Genomic DNA, 15,923 nt, shown 5'->3' on the forward strand with positions numbered 1-15,923 from the left:
TAAGGAAGATACTACATAGCCCTTTCCAGACCCAGAAGGACATGCTGGTGACCTGGTATGCCAGGGTCTGCACACATCATGAGAAGAAGATGCTGGGGCCCAAATGAGAGAGTGAGCCCTGCTGTGCCTTCTCAACTCCCCTCGGCCAAGCCCAGTGATGACAAGGTTGTTCATCAACTGCCCCAAGACTCTCACCAAGGTCATGACCCCCATTCGGTCCAGGTCCTGGGTAGCACTGCGGAAAGTAAGCTTAGGTGTGGAGCGGCCGCTGAACGGAGGGGATGCGCTGGCCAGGGACAGGGCAGTCAGAGAGGTGGGGATGGAACCACGTTTGCGCAGCTGGGTCAGGTTTAGGGCCTCCATGCTGCCACTAGTCACTCGTGTCTCAATCTCCTCAGCACGGAGCTCTGTGGACTCCTTCTCTTCCTGGATCATCCTGGGAGGCAGGCAAAACCGGATCTCATGATTAGCCCCAGAGAGGACGAGCAGGAGGCAGGTGTGGGCACTGCCTGCAGTCACCACCCAGTGACCCCAGGTAGAAGGCAATGGCCAGGTGTGCCCCATTGTTTTCGGCATTGCAGGGACATACAAGGCCCTGTGGGCAGAGTTGGTTCTATCCCACTGCAGCTTAGACAATTTTCTCTCTTTCTTGTTAACTGGCCTAATGTAACAAAACTCCCTAATTTAACAAAAGCAGTTGCTGGGAAAGGAGGCAATTTAGTCAGTGGAATATAAACCTTCATGGAAGTCAGAATTCTTGACCTACCACTATCTATAGGGCCTCAGTTTCCCAATATACCCAATGTCAGGAATGGTCTAGGTCAGTATTTCTCAAACACAGGACCTTTAATTGATACTGATCCCTGATGGAGCTTTTCCTGTTCCAAGGAAAAATTAGAATAATAGTGATAATGTCATGTGTATGAAGGGGGCACTCAGAGAGGAATGTGTGTATGCACACTCACACACATGTACACACACACTCTCTCTCTCTCACACACACACACACACACACACACACACACAAACTAATGTAAACATGCCAACTATCCTTTAGGAACAGGACCTATCTTTATTCTCAGAGCATGTCTTTCCAACTTTAGGGATGTTAAAATATCCTTTCTTTTGTAGAATGGTTGTGGTAGGAAATGGTAATTATCTTTAATGTTTCATTTTGCAGAATGAAAGTTGGCAGTCCTATGTTAGTACCCTTCTCTTTGTGTGTGTGTGTGTGTGTGTGTGTGTGTGTGTGTCTAGTGTTTTCTTCTTAGCTGGTCTGTGAAATCCAAAAGTGTGGGAACCATTGAACCAGATGACCCCTACAGCCCTGTAAAGCTCTGACATTCTCTGGTTTGGATTTTCTCTTGCTGTTTGTCACAAACATTAATAAACTCTCTACAAAGGCAGGGTGAAGTGCAGGTCTTCATAACGTTCCCTGCCAATGGTTTCTGTTTGATGCCTCATTAGAGACCAGAGGCATGACACAGTGCACTGAGTTTAGACCCGAGTTTGAATCCTGGCTCTGCCACTTACTGTATCGCTTTGGGCAAATCACTTAATCTCTCTGGTTTGTTTCCTTGTCTGTAAAATGGAGATAATGCTGTCTCCTCCAGTGACTGTGATTAGACTGACCAAAGCTCTCACCCTGAGTTGGCCTCAGTATGTGGGAACTACACTCATAATGGTTATGTTTAGCTTCAGGAGCTTCAGGAACACAGTCTCCATAGACCTGGGAGAGAAAATGAAGCCTAAGAAGTCAATCTGAGGTCCTACCCCTCTCTGTCCAGCACTGGGCCAGAACCTTGCCCGATGCCCCACGCAGGGTCCCTAAACTGTGGCACTCTAAGGTCCAGCTGTAAGAGACAAGCAAACACATGTAGAATCTCTCCTGCGGTGACCAAACACAAAGAGCCTCTGTCCTTCAAGGAACCTCCCAGGCCCTCCACCCCTGCCCTAACCTGATCTCCTCGTTGATAGCATCCAGCTGCTCCTGCAGCATCACGGCCAGGGTCTGGGCATCTGAGTGGCTGCTGGGGGAGACAACGTCCACGGAGCCCACCAGACCCCCTGGCTCATCCTCATCCACATCAGAGATCTCAGGGTCACTGTCAAAGGCAGGGGTGGCTGTGGGGACCAGCACCCCAGGCAGTGGAGATGACTCCCAGTCCTTAGCAGAGAAGGAGGATAGAGGAGTAGTAATAAGACACACCAGATGACTAAGGAGCAGGACCCTCCCAACCTATACCAGCAGCATTGGCATCTCCTAGGAGCTTGTTAGATATGCTAAATCTCTGGCCCCATCCCAGACCTACTAATTCAGAATCTGCATTTTAACAAAATCCCTGGGTAACTTACTTGTATGTTAAAGTCTAAGAAATACTACACAAACTCAAGGAGCCAGATAGCAGAATGGTTAGGAACAGATTCCAGAGACTGCCTTGCTTTGAATCCTGGCTCCACCCAATACAAGCTACGAGAGAGTTGTTTCACCTCTCTGTGCCTCAGTTTCTTCATCTGTAAAGTGGGAATGGTAATAGTACCTACTTCATAGGTAGCTCTGAGGATTAAATTAGGAAATGCATGTAAGGCACTTAGCACAGGGTCTGGCACCAAGTAAGCATTATGTAAAGGCAATCTGTTTCTACTCACACAAAAGGTGACTAGATATAGGAAACGAGAAAAAGCCAAGCAGGCATGACTGTCTTGTGTCTCAGAGTTTCAGCACATTACAGGACCCTCCGATCAACCCTCAGAGGAGGTAGCTTCTCAGAAATCATTCTACAAACCCCTTCGGTAGACAAAGGTCCAGAAGCAGAAAGAGCACAGAACTGGGCTGGGAGTGTGAGAAGAGCAGCGGAAGGAAAGGAAAGAGGCCATCTCTAACCCCATCCTGTATGACCCAAACCCCCAAGATCCCCTTAGGGCTCTTTTCCCACTCCTGCAGCCTTTAGACTGAGGTCCTGGGCAGCTGCTGTGCTCTTATAAACAGAGGAAAGGGAGAGGGGAGAGAGAAAAAGAGATGACTTCAGACTTCAACTCCCCCCTTACACTAGGGGTTCCCTAATGGCAGAGATGAATCTTCCACCATCAGACTAGGAGTTCCCTCCTTCTCCACCTATATCTTCTGGTGCCCTAGAGCACGTAGAGGATCTGGGCTCGAGACAGAGCACGGTTAAAAATTATGGGGCTAGGAAGGAATCAGACTTCCCCAAAAGATTGAAGTCAGTCCTTTTCTGCCCCTAATCTTTCCTGTTCCCTCTAAATCTCCCTAGGCAGACTCCACATGAGCTACATGCTTCTCAGAAAACTTCAGGTGCCGTCCCATGGCCAGTTAACCTGTCATCCTCTCTCACCTACCCATAAACCACAGCTTTTGTTCCAGAAAGCTTGCCAATTCCATCTTGCCCCTGCATCCCCCACCCCAACCACTAGAAATACGTGCTGCACACCCAGGTACACATGCACAGGCTTCAGTGGGGCCCCAGGGACTAGCTGACCACCCACCAGCCTCTACCTCTTGCCCACCAGGAGGTCGAGGCGAGACACAGCTGTTGCAGTGATGGCCCCAACCCCAAGGCTGCAGCTGTCGTTGACACGGAGGAGGGTAGGGGGAGGATTTGCATCACACCAGCCGTCTGTGAAACTGGAGCAAGGCGCGTGGCTGAACTGACCCCAAACTCCCCAGGGTAGACCCATCCACACTCACCCCTCCACCCCCTCACCTTGGCAGACTCTCCCCGCAGTGCTGAGTAGGAACGATGCAGACCTTGAGGTACATGGGCGGTTGCGCTCAGGGAGAACTGCACATCTGCTGCACTGCCTATGTGCGCCCTTGAGTGGCGGATGCGGGAGAGAAGACGAGCCCTGAGGACTGACAGCCCCAGCTTACACCCACTGGGCCCAAAGAGTTAAGGGATCGTCAGCTGGGAAAAGAGAAGTCTTAGCAGGACATGAGCTTTTGTTAATGCCTTAAGGGCTGCCAGGTAAGCAAGAGATTAGGTTTATTCTCTGGTGCTCCAGGGGTCAGTATGATCCAGGGGAGAAAGCTCTAGGGAGGCAGCTTTCCACTTAACACAAGAGGCACCTTCAAATAGCAAGAGCTGGCTTATGATGCAACTGGTAGCTTTGAACAAGCTGCACTCCCCTCAGAGAGGTATTCAGGTGGAGACTCCCTGGCCACCTGACAAGAATGTGTGGGAGGGGTCACGGCACCAAGAGAAGTTGGAAGGGATGATCTCTAAGAGTCCTTTGAACTCTGAGCGTCTTTGTTTCTTGGTCTTCTCCCTAGCAACTACCTCTGGTCTTCCTCTGGACTAAGTCCCTGGCCAAAATTCAAGCCAGGCATACTCCCTGTCCGCAGGAAGCTTCAGGAGGCCCTGACACTGTATCAGAGACACGGGCTAGAGAAAGCATTTTGACTGCCCCAAGGGTCTATCCCAACCCTGAAATTTTAGGATCACAGTAATGATCCTCTGGAATATCTGGAGCCTCCCCTACTGACATTTCTTCCCTACGCCTTCCCAGTTTAGAACTTGAGGGAGCCCAGAGCAAAGGGACAGGGTGAGCCTACAACAGGTTACACAAGCTATCTGGAGGGATGGGGGAGTTTCTGCTTATTCCCCCCTTTTCCCTGCAACTCAGTCCCAATTCCATGATGGGGCCAGTGCTTCTATAGTCACAGCCAAGAGCTCCCAACCATTAAGGAAAGCAAGCAGTGCCAAATAGCTTGGTGAACTCTGGGCTATGCCTTTTTAATTGGCGTAGGGGGTTGGTCTCTTCTGAGCAACCTACAGGAAGGGGGAAGTAGGAGGAATTCCAACTACCATTTTCTGTCTCTATTCCCTGCTTCTCTCCACACTCCTATACAAATATTCCTAACAAACTTGAAATTGATACCCAAGTCTCTAACACCCCAGAAACCCACAGGCTTCTCTTCTTCACGTTCAACATCTCTTTCCCTAATTTAAGCCCTACCCCTCTGCACATATACATGTACAATTTTCCTTTAACCTCTCTTCAAAGAAGCTGATCCCTATCTCTCTGATCTAACGAGAGCATGACCATAGGGAACCTTATGTGTTCTGATCTAAGAGACTTTGGTTTGGACAGAAAATATCCAGGAGCCATGAACCTTGAGTGGCCTCATCTACTTCAGTCTCCTCGATCGTCAGCCTGCCTCTCTGGGCAAAGAACTGAGCGCAGGCATGAGGTCTGAGTTCACTGCCAAATGCTTCACAAAATATGAAGAAAAATCCAGAAGTTCCCTAAAACATGGGCCTACTTTAAGCATTAGGTTCAGAGCCGTAAATAAGGTGTCTCAAAGTAACTAGAGTGAACCAGATACTCCCTGTGAGCAGGCCCTGTGGGACACAGGTGAGCATGTAACTCAGCAGACCCCTCTCAAGGGCGTGCCCTCTGTCAAGGAAGCAGGAATCATGCCCTGCGTCTCATGGCAGTGGCGAAGGATCATCCTGTGCTTTAGTTGCCTCTCAGCATCCCTCAGAGGACAGGTGCTCCCTTCTAAACTGCCCAAGTGAGCTGGGTGACTTTACAAAGTTCCCACCCTGAATATGAGCAGGACCCTGAGATCCTGGGCGGTGTTTTGGTGGGAGGAAGTCTCCTCCCCCAGGGCCTGTCTAGGTCTGTCCAGGACTCCATCACAGCACACTAAGCCTCCTGAGCTCCAGTACCTGGAGTGGATGCCATCCACTAATGGCCCTCCTCGACCCTTCAGCTGGTCCACCTCTTGGCGCAGCTTCTCCATCTCTTCAGACAGACGGCCCTGTGCCAGGCAGAGCCATGGTGGGGGTAGGGGCGAGGGAGGGGAAGAGAGAGGAGAGAAGGACCAAGAGAACAGCAGAGTTGGGGAGAAGCAGAAGAATGCACTGCAAAGTCCAAAGCCAGGGACCCAAGGCCAAGCCCACAGATGACACCAAAAGAGAAGAGGTCCAACTGGAGAGTGAGTAGAAGGGTTGGCAGGGGCAGGGCCAGAAGGAAGGTCTGTCTGGAAGGACTCTACCAGAACAGTCCTGCTGAGCTCTCACTAACAAGCAAATGCATGACAAATAAGGCTGGGCAGCAGAGGGGCCCTCAGTGAACTCCCAGACCTCACAGACATTGCTAGCACAGGGATAGTGGCTAATCCGGCCCAAATCACCAGAAAGCAAGAGCTTCACCAGGTTTGAGGCCCCACCAAATCCTTCTGTCGAGTCCTTCACAGCGTCCTGCCTCTCTGCTACCCACTTTCTGCCCTATGCTTACGGCTAAGTTTCTTCTTCACAGGTGGGTGGCGGTGATGCATCTACTATGATAGGCTTTAGGGAGGATTAGTGAAATAATGTGTGTACATGGACTAACAAACTGGCTAGCACAGTGCTGGGTTTTAGGGCAGCTGCTTGAAACACAGGCGTGTCCCTTCCTCACAGCAAGCCCAGCCCTCCCGGGCTGGCAGGGCTGGCCAGCAGCTGGGTACCTTGTCCTGCTGCCACTCTTCAATCTGCCGCTGGGAGCTCTCCAGCTCTTGGACCAGTGTGTTCTGGGGGAGAACAGCTGTGAGCCAAGATGCCCCCCTTCCCCTCCACCCCGGCTCCTCTACTCCGGCTCAGGCCTTCCCCTTCCAGCAAGATCTGCCTTCCGGTCTGCTCTCCCAGCCCTACCTCTCCTTGCCAGACCGCCCCACCCCCAGCCCAGGCTGCTCCTCTTCAGCCTAACTCCACTCCACAGCCCTCGGCAGTCCCCGCCTCGCCCAGGCCCCCACCCCCGCCCGCTCCCGACTAAGCTCTCATACCCCAACCATTCCTGCTCGCCCGGCTCCACCCACACCTTTACCCACCCCGCCCCTTTCCGCCAGCGCAGTCCTTCCGGGCAGCCCTGCCCATCCAGGCCCGCCACCCACAGCACCTTCTCCTCCAGGGCCGCCATGCGCTCCTTGAGGTGGAGCTGCAGGCGCTCATTCGACTCGCTAAGCAGTCGGTCCACGGTGTCTGACAGTCGCTTGCCGTGGTCCTCGTTCATCTTCTCCCGCTGGCGCACCTGCATAACCAGACCACCTTGCGCCAAGCCACCCCAGGGCCATCTCACTGCAATCCCAGGGAGCCACTCATTCCTGCTGTGGTTCCAGCCCACTCACCTGTCCCCTTCTTATCCTCCGGGGGCCCCTGTCTGCAGCTTTCCTGACCACCTCCTCCCACCCCTCTGTGGCTCTGTCCCTGTCCCTAGCCAGGTCCTTCCCTAGCTCTCACTCTTCCTCCTTTCCCTACCCACAGACCATCCTGGGATGCCGCCCTGGGGTTGAGAGGAGGCTCGAGGGTCTGGCCCGGTAAGCTCACCCTTGCCAGCTCTTGGTTCTTTTCCTGCAGCTGTCCCTCCAACTGCCGCAGGTGCTCCTCAGTGCTGCCATGCCGCTCTTCAGCCTGGAGGGAGGAATGGGTCAGTGCAGCCCGAAGATCATCTGCCTTCCTGCTCAGACCTTGTATCCCATGCACCCAGGTGCCAGAGCGGCCCTTGGGAATCAGGGCCTCAGGGACCAAGAAAGCCAAGCTCTCCACTTACCATCTTGGAGCATAATTGCCACCACAGTTGCCTTTCTTTCCAAGTACCCCAACCCTGCCGCTTTCCCCCCATCCATACCCTCTCCTTCCTGCTCAGGGCTATAGCCTTGAAACATCCCAGAGCTGGCAGCTCCAGAGGCTAAATTCTCCTTACGCTTCCAGAAAAAAACCCCACTTGAAAGTATGAGCGACCATAAATCTCTATGCCTCCAGATAGATGGAATTGTCCTTAAGAACATGGACTCAAACCAGACTGGTTCAAATCCTGGCTCCCTCCCTTCCCAGCTTGTGACCTTGGGCAAGTTACTGAACCTCTATTGAGCCTTTATCTCCTCAGTTGTAATAACAGCACCTACGCCCATTGCAAGGACTAAAGGTGATAATCCACGGCAAACACTTAGGACACAATAAGCACTCAACAAATGTTAGCCATGGTGATTACCTTTGTTATTAAAGCAGCCTGGGTAGAGTGGTCTCCCCTTCCGTTCATGCATCTTCAGAGATGGAGACCCCACTGCCTCTTCTGACAAGGTATTCCAGACTATCACACATCTTACAGTCAGGAAATCCCTCCTTAAGGCCCTTCTACTATGACTCCCTTGAACATATGAATCACTTCAGTCCATCCCTTCTTGTCAGTTTTGAGAGTTACTAAAACTGACTGCTCAGCATCCCACACATAACGTCTTCTGCTGCACTTTAAACTCTGTCCTTCACTCCTAGGGGCCTGAAAGGCCTTAGAGACGACCAAATTCAACCCCATCATTATAGAGATGATGATATCATCACAGAGATAATGACACAGACGCCCAGTTAGGGAGGGAGTGACTTTTCCCAGGTAACAGAGCAAGTCAGTGGCAGAAGCAAACGTGGTCCCGAGTCTACCGAGGTACAGCCAGGCTGCAGGTTCCATCCCCAGAGCCCCCAAGCTGCCACACTGGCACAATGGCCAGCCTCTATCCTCCAGAGGCTCTGGGGTCTGATGCTTATTAAATATTGGTTTTCTTCTCTCCATTGCTTGGGTGGGTAGCTATGGTGATCCCACATGAGGCACCCCTGAAAGCCTCCGACCCGCTGTAAACACTCCTAAATTCTCTTGATTAAGCCACCACATGTAGATGTCCATGCATTTACATAGCTCTTCCAGACCTAGGATGTTTTCAGCCTGCATACCTCCATAAAGTTAACTATCCATTGGGTAAAATTATATTCCCTTTTATTTGTCCAAAAGCTGAAGCCTTCAAACAGCTAGGGATGGTCCCTAGATCTAGACTGCTTCAATTTGACAAAAAAAAAAAAAAAAAGATATGCTCAGCCTAAACTCCCACCCCATTCAGAGATGTATAAAGTTTGATCATATTTCCTCTCAGATTTCACCTTTCCAGAAATGAAAGTTCTATTTTTTCCACTTCAGACCCCCGACCAAAGGAAGTATTAACTACAATGGTGTAAATGATAATAAAAATATTTTGCATCAGCACAGTTTCTTCTACTTATTAAAGTACTCTTACATCCCTTCTTATGGAACTGTCACATCCCTGTGGGGTGATGAGGGCAGGGATTACTCTTCCATGTGACAGACACAACAACAAAGTGTGTTTCCTGGAGCCATGCAATGAGAAGCAGTTTCCTGGCCCCCAGCCCAACGTGCATCCCACTCTCTCCATTCACTGCCTGGCTACATAAGAGCTCAGGAAGCAGGGAACAGAGGAAGATTCCCAGGCCTTTGGCCCACTTGCCTTGGTGAGGGCTGCAATTCTCTGGGCCAGCTCAGCCTCCACCTCTGGCAGCGTCTCAGCCTTGCGCATCGTCTGCCGCAGTTTCTGCTCCGCTACCTCCAGTAGCTCCTGCAGATGCTGGGCTTTCTCCTCACACTAGCAAAGTAGGGGGTGGGGAGAAGAGTCAAGAGGGAGTACTGAAGCTTCCCCCACCCCCTGGCCCATCCTCAGTAGAGAGCAAGTGATAGGTCAGAAGCCGCAGGGAACAATCTTGATTCTTGGCTACCCAGAGATACCTGACTTTCCCTTTCCCAAGGCGACCAGCACCTCAGGGTCTCCTGGGCCACCAAGGGGAGGTTCCAGCATGGTCATTAGGACCTCCAGGGTCAAGTACAGTGTCCCCCAACCCCATCTGCAGGAGTTACCTGGCGGTGCAGGGACTCCTTATTGGCCAGCTCATTCTCCAGTTTGTCATTGAGGTCATGAATCGATATGGCCTCACGCTGAGCAGCCAGGTAGCGCTTCTCCAGTGTGGTTATTCGCTTCTCCACGTCCTCCTTCTGGGCTAGAGCCTGAGCGGTACAGGAGAGGATGAGATGAAGGTCATCAGCTTTTTCCTGCCCTCATCGTGTCCGCACCTCCCCACCAAATCTGGCTGGCTGTATCTCCTCCACATTACCCTATCAGTTTCTGACCTTGACCCATCCCTCCCACCACTCGTCCCCACATTGGACCCTACCAAGTGTTCAGTCTTACACTCCTCAGCCCTTGCCTGGCTCTCCCTCTACACCCAGGACATCCAGCAGCTATCTTCCTGAGTGCCAAATACCTGCACCCAGAAAGATAGGGTCAGGCCCAGGCCCTTGCTCACTTCCCGGAGGTCCCGCTGATGTTTGCTGCTCAGCTCCTCCGACTTGATAAGGTCCCGGCGGGCCGTGCCCAGGTCCTCCTCAAGTTCGGCCACGGTTGCTGTCAGGGTGACCAGTCGCTCCCGGGCCTGGCTCAACTCAAAGTTCTGCTTCTCCAGGAGCTCCTGCAGCTCTTCTACCTGGCCCGCGTCATGCTCCAGAGACAGTGAACTATCAGTCAGTCATCAGAGCCTTGGGCATCCCATTCCCCTGCCCTGCCCTGGGGAGGTGGGAAGAGGGACAGCACAACCAGAGCAGATCACAGCTCTGCCCCCAATTTTAGAGCACACCTCCAGGTACACCCTTCTTCCTCTGGCCTCCAGAAGCTCATTCCAGACAATGACCAAACACTCTCACTCTCCTGTGTATCCCTTGAAAAATAATCATGTCTAGTTTTACCTGCTGTTTCAGCCTCTTGTAACCTAGAAAGGGGCATGGCTAGGGGAACAGAGGCTCAGAAAGAGAAGTGATCTCTTAGGTACATGGCACCTAACAATGCAAGTGAACAAACACATTATATGCTTAGCAGTGTGCGTACTGGGCACTAAAACAAAAATCTGTAGAGTTCTTTGCAGATGGGGTAGGGGGAAGAAGGAAAGAGAGATGGTACCATTGGAGATAGCTCCAAATTTAATTCAAGCAGTTGCTCTACTGCACTAAGAGAGGGCAGGGCCCCCACCTCCTGTCCGGGGTAAGACACATCCCCTCTATGCAACTCCCTATGACCCACCTTCCACAGGCATTTCGGTCCCAGTTCCACAGTCCCCTCCTCTTTTGCTACTCCATCCTGAACCCCTGCCTCCTGCTGTAGGGCAGACACCTGTAGGGCACAGTCCCCAGGGCAGTGAGTCAAAGAGAAGAGAACCTCCTATATATTCCAGGCCCTTCCAAGTCTCCCACCTCCTAGAGAGAGATGTCTCCTGTTGGCTAAGAGTCTCCAGTTAAGACAGAGGGGAGAAATCTGATGAGGAACAGAGTAGGGAAAAGGGGTAAACCAGCCTTGGCTTCCAGGAGCTGTAGTCTACAGATGGAGGGAGGGCAAGCAGCTTACCTGCCGGTGGGCACCCGCCAACTGCTCTTCCAAGGTGGTCACTCTCTCCAGGGCCACCCGGAGCCGCTCTCGCACCTGTCCAAGATGAAAGGGGAGATGAAGAAAGAAACAGAGACCCCACTGGACTCAAGTTGGAGAAGCCTGGGCTTGGTCGACCACCACTGAGCATAAGGCAAAGAGAAGGACCTGCCAAGGGGCAAATTTCTGAGAGGGAACCTTATAGGAGGACCTGGAAATTGGATTAATGGTAGGAGGGAGCCAGTTATGAAGCTAGAAGGCAGTTTTCCCTAAACACAGGATTCAGAAATCTCAGAGAAGGGATGCATGGAGGCTCTGGGGAAGCCTGGCTGGATTGGGGGTGGAGGCAGGCTGTGGGCCAGCCTAGGTACCTTCTCATCCAGGGCCTTGTGGTGCACAAACAGTGACTTGAGAGCCTTCAGCACCTCCACCTCACTGGAAACCCCTGAAGGTGACTGAGCCTGACGCTTCACCACAGTCATCCTCAGTGACCGCTCATGACGGGACACTAGGCACTCCAGATGTTCCAGAAGCAACTGGCAGAGAGAAGGGGAGGGCAAGAGGAAGGGCTGTGAGCCCAGGGGCTATAAGCAGGGTCCACATGAACAGCCAGCAGACACGAGTACTGCCATGTGTACCATTGTTAGAATGGTGAAATACTTCTGTGTGGGTAAACAGCTGCTGCCCCAACTGAATACCTGCCCTAGCCTCTCTCCCAAGACCCCGACCTTTTCCTTGACCCCGAACTAGAGGTGAAAAGCCTAGCACTGATGGTTGAACAAACTGACTATCACCCCAGGGTGATATAAGGCAGGAGGAGGTTAGGATAGGGCTGGGGATGTGCTGGCCCTGGCCATGCCTGCTCCCTTGGTCATACCCCCCACCCCCAAAGCACAAACACACACCAGGTCACCCCACTTACCCTCGTGTTATTCCGCTCTGCTTTCAGCTCTGATATCTCTTCCTCCCTCTCTAGAAGCTGCTCCCGACACATACTCAGCTCCCGGGTTAAGGTGGCAAATTCCTGAAAACCCCCAAGGCCCCTCAGTGCTTGGGGATCCACCACCTAAGCAGTATCCTGCACGCCCGAGTCAGCGGTGGGATCCTCTCACTCGTCCCTTGCTTCCACCAACTGTCCCCAGAAAAATCCCTATCCATCCATACTACTAGCATGTGCTTCTCCAGAGGGGAAGCATTCCAAGGATGTGGTAGGGTGCAAGGGAATACAGTTGCACAGAAGAGTGAGAAAGTCACCAGGTCTGCTCTGCGCCCCTTCCCCCTCCAGCCACCAATATAACCTGATTATGTCCTCCCTCCCATTTTGTATTTCTGTTTCTCCAACAATCCAGTGACATTTCCCTTTAGAAGTGGATGGAGGGGAGTTTCACTTCTGGTTTGGCATTAGTAATGTCCCTCCCCAACTCTAACCCCTCTGACACACTGCTGCTAAGGTAATCTCCCAACGCACAGTGTTGTTTACACCATTAAATCCAAACTTATTATCCTGGTTTCCAGCTTCTCTCTCACAGTTCCTTTCCATACACCCTAAGACCTGGTCAACCTGGGTAACCGCTGTTTACAGTCACTAGTAAACTTCTTAATTCCACACCTTTGCTCAGTGGGCTCCCCCGACCCCTGAAAGCCCAATCTTCTATCAACACCTGATCTTTCAAAGTCCATCTCAAAGGACACACCTCCTTGGGACCTTTCCAGACTTCCCAGTGGAAGGCTTTCTCCCTCCTCTGAAAACCGTTACGAACACAGGCACTCTGAGCACCTACCATGTACCAGCTGCTGTGCTGGTCACTGGAAACACAGTAACAGAAAAGACATAATCCCTGCCCTCATGAAGCTCCCAGTGAGGGGTTGAGATCAAATCTCAGGTCTGCCCGTTTGTGACCTTGGACAAGATACCTAACCCCTTTGAACCTCTAATCCGAAAGACAATTATCTGGAAGCTATTTTAGGTGTTGACACTGTTTTAACAATCCTTTGGGGGCCCCTCTTCTCTTCCTCCACGTTTTCTTCCTACCATTTGGGTTCTTGTCTATCTCCTTTCTAGTGTTCGAGCTCCCTGGGGGCAGGGACTGGCTCCTTCATCCTGGGGGCGGGGGGCTTGTTCAGGGCTCCGAACACAGCGGGGTAGGATGGGCCCATCTCCCACCCCAATTCCTCACCAGGGCTCCATATTCCTATCTACAGAGCATCACAAGACTATGCCCTCCGAACGCTTCTGGACCCTGGGTAGGAAACTCAGCTACTCTGGTTCTTCTCCCCACACGTGGGGGAGAGGGCCTGGAGCTGAGTCCTGAGCTGTGTGGCCCCTCAGGGCTGCCTCTCTAACCCTTGCAGCACCCCCACAGGCAGGGTGGCCATGAGCAGTTTACCAATCTCCTCAAGTTTCAGCTTCATCATTTGTAAAATAGAGATGATGGCGATAACAGCGCTAACTTCGGCACTGTGGAATTTAGTGAAGGAAATTCCAGTCAAAGTGCTTAGCACACAGAAAACACAATAAATGGTGACCATTATTGCTAGTAGTCACGTTGATTGAGGAGAATAAGGGGGGTATCACAGCTCTGCCTATAATTTTCCATGTGATGCCTCTTGTTTTTTTCATCTGTGCAATGAGAGGTCTAAGGCTTCTCCCATCTCCATTCTCTGTGGTTCGCCACCCACCACTTCCAAGAACAGGACCCTGGTGAGGAGCCTCCAAGGTGGAGGTGTCTTTCCAGTATAGCCTGCCACCTTCTGGCTGCATGGGTTCACTGCAGTTGGCAACTAAGGCTGGGTTTTCTTCCCGCATCAAAGTCCATCCTTTTCTCCAGGTGGAGCCAATTTCAGCCTGAGGAGCTTGGGAGTAACAGGGAAAAGTATTATGAAGCAAGGCCAAGGAGAGTAAATGCTCTGTGAATTCCATTTGTTGAGACGCTAATAGACGAAGAGAGCTGAGGGCCCAGAAGCTGAGGGCTCTGAAAGGCTGGGTGAGGGGAAGGGGATGAGGGAGATGCAGACTATCGGGCCTTACCTGGGGAAGGGCAGAGTTAAGGTGGCACTGGAGCTGGTCTCGCTCATGCAGGGCATCCTGGAGCCGGCTCTGTGTCGCCGCCAAAGTCTCCTGATTCTCCCGAAGGGACTCCAGCAACTTCTCCCGCTCATCCAGCATGTTCACCATCAGCTGCTCAAAGTTGGCGTCAGCATCCGTTCCATGGGGAGACCCCAGGGGGTCCCCCTCGTTGATTGTGGGCATCACTTCACACATGGTGGGGGTGGGCAGGGCCTTCTCAGTGTCAGGGCACAGGGGAGGGGTTCACAGGGTTGGCACCTCCAGGGCGACCCGTGTAGGGGTCTCAGAGCAGGCAGTGCCAGGTGAGTGAACAGACGGCATCAGTTACTCTCGGTCTGAAAGGGGCCTGGTGCCCAGAGCGCCCCTGTGAAATGGAGTGAGAGGGCCCGGTTTAGCCTCTCAGCGCTGGGGCTGGGTGCCCTATGTCCCCAGGCAAGCAGGCAGCGGCTGAGCGTGGCCATGACAGGCAGGGAGAGCAGGGCTGGAAGAGGGCCCTTTCCTTAGACTGAGCACTGGAGCCTGGCAGAGTCCCAGCTGGGTCCAGCAACAACCATCGTTTCCGGAGGGCAGTGGTCTGTTGGGGAAGAGACTGCTGTGAGAAACAGCTGAGCAGAGAAGGGCATCCAGGAGGTGGGTGAGGGGAGAGGAGGCAGGAACGTGGACCAGAACGTGGGGGAAGAGGGTGAAGAGTTGGTGCATGGCCCTTCTCCGGGCTTACTCACTCAGATGGTGCCTTCCTTAGTTCTCCCAAGAAATGCACATGCCCACTGCTGTAGCCTCTGTCACCAGCTTCCCCCACCCACAGCTGTCAGAAGTGCAGCCGCAGTGGAGTGGTTCCCCCACCCACGTGGCTTGCTGGCCAAATATAGAAATAATTCAGTAAGCGGCAAGGGAGCAGCCGGAAGCCTGCCCAGAGTCCTAGCGAGACCTGAGGCTGTGAGAGTGGGAGGAGAGGAAATAGGGTCCCTACCCCACCCCATAGATTTCTCCCCCACATTCAGGCCAAGGCAAGCACAGAAGGGGTTAAAGGGCTCTTAGTGGGTGTGAGTCCCATACAGGATGGACTACTGGGCTCATAGGAAACAGGGACAGAGTAGCTCCTACCCTGACCACTGGCACAACATGGCTCCTTGAAAAGGCACAGGCTGGACACTGGGGCAGGCAGATAGCCCTGACCTGCTCCATGCCCATCATTCAGGGACGAGGCTCTGGCTCAAGTCACCCCCTACTCCTGAAACCTGGCAGACAGCAGGCTTCCATTCTGAACTCATGGCCTACCACCTCTGGGTTGGAGCAGAGACAGAATGATGTAAAGGATTCATGTTGGTAGGTGGGGGAGATGTTACTCTCCTAGGGCAGGGCTTCCATGTGGGGCCCCTGCTCGTGCCTGGGAATCTTCTCCCTCCATGTAACTTCCCAATGCTGGCACTGTCAGAAAGTCACCAGCTAGGGTGGTTAGCATGTGCACAGCCTGGCAGTAACGCCTTGAGCCTGGCACAGGGAAGTCCAGTGGTCAGAGCAAAGGAAGGTGAACCGAGGAAGGCAGCATGCAGCTAGGGATTTCTGCCTGCCGTCAGCTTCCAACCTCCCTGCTCACTGCTGGAAGGCTAC

General features: G+C 52.6%; 1 protein-coding gene across 10 annotated transcripts in view; it reads right to left on the reverse strand.

The window, feature by feature from the left end:
- PPFIA4 (PTPRF interacting protein alpha 4) overlaps nucleotides 1–14,507 on the reverse strand; it is a 33,637-nt gene extending 19,130 nt beyond the window's left edge. For 3 of the 10 annotated variants that reach the window (XM_065881966.1, XM_065881994.1, XM_065881957.1), the window contains exons 1-15: nucleotides 14,274–14,507; nucleotides 12,168–12,269; nucleotides 11,617–11,781; nucleotides 11,228–11,302; nucleotides 10,907–10,996; nucleotides 10,140–10,331; nucleotides 9,694–9,840; nucleotides 9,290–9,424; nucleotides 7,329–7,412; nucleotides 6,901–7,032; nucleotides 6,473–6,535; nucleotides 5,691–5,782; nucleotides 3,723–3,831; nucleotides 1,959–2,167; nucleotides 196–436 (exon numbers count right to left, since the gene is read on the reverse strand). In XM_065881966.1, the coding sequence (XP_065738038.1) occupies nucleotides 196–436; nucleotides 1,959–2,167; nucleotides 3,723–3,831; nucleotides 5,691–5,782; nucleotides 6,473–6,535; nucleotides 6,901–7,032; nucleotides 7,329–7,412; nucleotides 9,290–9,424; nucleotides 9,694–9,840; nucleotides 10,140–10,331; nucleotides 10,907–10,996; nucleotides 11,228–11,302; nucleotides 11,617–11,781; nucleotides 12,168–12,269; nucleotides 14,274–14,507 (2,070 nt within the window). The remainder of the gene's footprint in view (nucleotides 1–195; nucleotides 437–1,958; nucleotides 2,168–3,722; nucleotides 3,832–5,690; nucleotides 5,783–6,472; nucleotides 6,536–6,900; nucleotides 7,033–7,328; nucleotides 7,413–9,289; nucleotides 9,425–9,693; nucleotides 9,841–10,139; nucleotides 10,332–10,906; nucleotides 10,997–11,227; nucleotides 11,303–11,616; nucleotides 11,782–12,167; nucleotides 12,270–14,273) is intronic. The other 7 variants (XM_065882013.1, XM_065882003.1, XM_065882029.1 and 4 more) reach the window with 5 other exon arrangements.
- Between the last annotated feature and the right edge of the window lie 1,416 nt (nucleotides 14,508–15,923).

Source organism: Phocoena phocoena, chromosome 1 (genome assembly GCF_963924675.1).
Source record: "Phocoena phocoena chromosome 1, mPhoPho1.1, whole genome shotgun sequence".
Taxonomy (NCBI): domain Eukaryota; kingdom Metazoa; phylum Chordata; class Mammalia; order Artiodactyla; family Phocoenidae; genus Phocoena; species Phocoena phocoena.